This window comes from Anser brachyrhynchus, assembly GCF_964034855.1.
Source record: "Anser brachyrhynchus genome assembly, chromosome: 20".
NCBI classification, from domain to species: domain Eukaryota; kingdom Metazoa; phylum Chordata; class Aves; order Anseriformes; family Anatidae; genus Anser; species Anser brachyrhynchus.
In genome coordinates, this window is record NC_137713.1 from 7,467,302 (window position 1) to 7,471,646 (window position 4,345).

Sequence of the window (4,345 nt, forward strand, 5' to 3'; positions counted from 1 at the left end):
TTCATGGCGGTGCCGCTCAAGTACTGTGTTCCTTCTGGCCATGGCTTCCTTCCTCCCAGGTGGCCTTGGCCTTTGCAGCCACCGCTGCATGGGACTCCTGAAAATTTCTGCTGGCAGCAGACCACTTCTCCCAGATGAAGAAAGAACATCTGTCCAGGAACGTGTCCTTTCAGTACCAAGGGGCATGGGGCAGCGGCCACAAGGGAGGCCGTGGGGACACTGAGGATAAGAAGGACATCGAGGTCCTGGAGTGTGTCCAGAGAAGGGCTACGAACCTGGTGAAGGTTCTGGAACACAAGTCCCGTGAGGAGCGGCTGAGGGCACTGGGGTTGTTTAGTCTGGAGAAGAGGAGGCTCGGGGAAGACCTCATTGCTCTCTACAACTCCCTGAAAGGAAGGTGTGGGGAGCTGGGGGTCGGCCTCTTCTCACAGGTAACCAGTGATAGGAGCAGAGGGAATGGCCTCAAGTTGCACCAGGGGAGGTTCAGGTTGGAAATTAAGAGACATTTCTTCTCAGAAAGAGCAGTCAGGCGTTGGGATGGGTTGCCCAGGGAGGTGGTGGAGTCACCGTCCCTGGGGGTGTTCAAGGGAAGGTTGGACGTGGTGCTTGGGGACACAGTTTAGTGGGTGACATTGGTGGTAGGGGGATGGTTGGACCAGACGATCTTGGAGCTCCTTTCCAACCTTAATAACTCTATGATTCTATGATTTTGTCCAACCAACGGCCAACTGGGGGTTTTCCTCTTAATGGGGGCTTCCACTCTGCCCCCAAGGGACTTTTGAGGAGAACCGTGCCATGGCTGCCCAGCTTGTATGTGGCACTGGCCACGGCTCCTTCTCACTGAGAAATTCAGGGCAGGGCCCAAAACACGGGGGGCTCAGGCCCACCGCCCTGCTGGGCAGGCAGTCCCTCCGCGTCCTCCCCAGCCTTGTCATGACCAAAGGCCTTGCGGCATTATGCATTGGGGCCACAGCTGCTAGTTAGTCCTGGTGGTCACGCCTGGAGCTCTGCTCACCGTGACAGCCACCTCTAATATTGGTATTGTTCCTTGGGTGAGAGCGGGACGAAGCTCTGCCTGACTCTCCTCCTGCACATGGCTCTGGCCATTGCTTCATCCATCCCAGGTGGCATTGGCTTCTGCAGCCACCACTGCTGGGAGAGGGAATGTGGTATTGAGATATGCTTGTAGTGATAAGAAAGCTTAACAGACACCCTTGTAAAATGCAGACAACCAGAATCCTTAGAGCAATTAGGCGGAAATCACTGTGTAAGAAACATCACCACCTCAAAGAGTATAAAAGGCAAAATAAATTTGACTTATAACAGGCTGGCAACTGAAAGCCATGTATTGTCTGTGAAGCACCAGACAGATTGTGAACCTGGATTACCCAGTCAATTGGGGGAACAGGGGAAGGGTCCCAGTTGTCGAGGAAAAAAGTATATAAACTGTGTTATGGAACTAGTAGGTGCGCTCCTGCTTGTGCGACGCCCGCCATTGCAATCGCGAATAAAAATGCTGCTTCACTGAGCTCCTCGCCTGAGCCTGTGTTACCGGCTACAGAGTGTTTCTCACAGTAAGGACCTGGTTTAGGGACTGACATTGGTGGTGGGGGGACAGTTGGACCAGAGGATGGTGGTGGTCTTTTCCAACCATGCTACCTGTATGAGTGCTGTCGGTGGCACACTGTGAAACTGGTGCCACCACTAATGCCCCTTCTGGTGGCACTGGGGACATCACGGGGTTGTGTGTGTGCGGAAGGGGAAGCGGATTGCACAGCACAAGTGGCTGCCCACGGCGCTCCCCGGCCGCCATTTTGTGGGACCCTCAAGGGGGGGGCTCGGACCTCCCGGCCTCCAGGGGCCGCTGTGGGCGGAAGTGAGGGGCTGGGCGCCATGGTGGCGGCGGGGGAGGAGGAAGAGGAGGCGGCGGCGGCGGCGGCGGAGGCAGCATGAACGCGCCTCCGGCCTTCGAGTCCTTCCTCCTCTTCGAGGGCGAGAAGAAGTGAGCAGGGCCGGGTTTGGTGGCCGCGGGAAGGGGGGGGGGGAGGGGGACGGGCTCCCCGTACGGTACCCTGAGGTAACGGCCCCGTCTGACGTGCAGGATCACCATCAACAAGGACACGAAGGTGCCCAACGCCTGCCTCTTCACCATCAACAAGGAGGACCACACGCTGGGGAACATCATCAAATCGTGAGCTGAGGAGGGGTTGGGGTCATTTTGGGGCGGGTTTAGTGTTTTTTTTTGTTTCTTTTTTTTTTTAAATTTACCTCAGAAAAGGCACGTTGTGGTATGTTAGGTGAAGGCAACGCAGCTCTGCTGTTAATATTTTTGTAATATTCACCAAGCCCTGTTTAAAAATGTACTATCAAAGCCCATACAAATGAGCAGGCAGCCTCAGCTGTTCATACTGCCCTGTTTGAAAGTGTGCCATCAAAGCCTACAGAAAAGTGTTTTTCTTTTCGTTCTTAAATAGAAAATGTTTGTTTGTGTGCTACGTGCTTGTTCACTGCTGCTTTTCCCTTTCAGGCAGTTACTGAAAGACCCTCAGGTGTTATTTGCAGGGTACAAGGTCCCACACCCGCTGGAACACAAAATCATCATCCGCGTCCAAACCACTCCTGATTACAGCCCCCAGGAAGCTTTCACCAATGCCATCACGGATCTGATCAGTGAGCTGTCCCTCCTGGAGGAGAGATTCAGGGTACGTTTGTTTCTTTTTAACTGTAACCTGCTCATACACTTTAACCAAAGGGAGTGTTGGTGTTTGCTAGAGTTGCTATTGTTTTATGGCAGTGTCCTGGTTCCAGTTAGGACAGAGTTAATTCTCCTCATAGTAGCTGGTAGGGTGCTATGTTTTGGATTAGGATGAGAAGAGCGCTGATAACATGCTGATGTTTTAATTGTTGCAGAGCAGTGTTTACACCAGGCCAAGGACTTTTTGGCTTCTCGCTCTGTCCTGCCAGCGAGCAGGCTGGGGGTGCAGCAGGAGCTGGGAGGGGACAGACCCAGGACAGCTGACCCAAACCGGCCAAAGGGGTATTCCATACCATCTGACCTCATGCTAAACAATATATAGGGGTGGCTGGCCGGGGTGGGGGGCCGGCTGCTCGGGGATAGGCTGGGCATCGGTCAGCGGGTGGTGAGCAATTGCATTGTGCATCACTTGTTTCTTACACATTATTATTATTAATACTATTATCATTATCACTATTATTATTATTATTATATTCCTGTCTTAATAAACTGTCTCAACTCACAGGCTTCACTTTCCCGTTTCTCTCCCCCATCCCAGAGAGGGAGGGGGGAGGGTGAGTGAACGGCTGTGTGGTGTTTAGCTGCCAGCCGGGTTAAACCACAACAGGCAGTAAATTTGTCTAAGCCATGCTGGGTCTGGCTACTCAGACAGCTCCTTTCAGAGCATGGTGAGACCTGGCTGCTCCTGAGGGTTATTTACGTGCCCTGCAAGAGTTAAATGGGTGTACTGTAATAGTTTCATAGCTGGCTCACAGTCTTAGTAGGGTAGAAAAAAATTTGCTAATCTTCTGTTTTTTTTTTTTTTAATCACTTTCATTTTCTTCACCACTTGTAATCATGATCAGCTGTACAATCTGTGATTTTTGGGTCTTTATCTGCCTGAAAGGTATTCAGACAAAGGCAAGGGGGACAACTGTGAATAGGGTACTAGCTCGCATAGGTGTAATGTTCTTGGATATGTTGGTAAATGGTAAAAGCACCAGAAGCCATTTTACAAATACGTTTTGATTTTAATTTGAGTTTTATTTGCCTGGATGGCATCGAGATTTCCACAGATGTTTCAGCCTGTTGTTTTGCAGTTGTTCTTGTGTTTGATAGAAGACTGATGGTATCAATGTTTAAACTAGCTTCCTTAGCTCAGTGACAGTTCTTGTCTTAGTGTGTGTTTCTGTTTGTGTACTTTACAGGTTGCCATCAAAGACAAACAGGAAGGAATTGAGTGAAATCATCACGTTTAGAGTGGACTGTACTTCTGATGAAGAATGATGTGTCTGTTAGTTGAGTGCTTTATTTGAACCTCATTCGTGGCAAGTGTTCCCCTGCTTGCCTCACTTATTTTTAATTTCTCTCAGCTGCAGTGATATTTTGAGGGGGTTTTGTACCTGACAGGCAGTTTGCCAAGAGGATCAATGTGTTTGATTTGATAAATAATTCATTAAAATGATTTCTGTTTGTTTTTCTAATTGGAGCCTTAATGCAAATATTTGTACTAGGCTGTTGGTAAGTTTATTTTGACTGTACTTGCAGAATGATGAGTTGCTGAATGATTGCAGTAGATCTTTGCTTGTCCTTTTCAAGAAGTCTACGCAC

General features: G+C 49.9%; 1 protein-coding gene across 1 annotated transcript; it reads left to right on the forward strand.

Annotated features, from left to right (window-relative positions):
• The first annotated feature begins 1,844 nt into the window (after positions 1–1,844).
• Positions 1,845–4,218, forward strand: POLR2J (RNA polymerase II subunit J). The gene is made up of 4 exons (XM_080563161.1): positions 1,845–2,002; positions 2,102–2,191; positions 2,528–2,702; positions 3,943–4,218. Exons 1-4 carry the CDS (start codon positions 1,950–1,952, stop codon positions 3,976–3,978), a joined length of 354 nt encoding a protein of 117 aa, XP_080419287.1. The 5' UTR covers positions 1,845–1,949; the 3' UTR covers positions 3,979–4,218.
• The last annotated feature ends 127 nt before the right edge of the window (positions 4,219–4,345 follow it).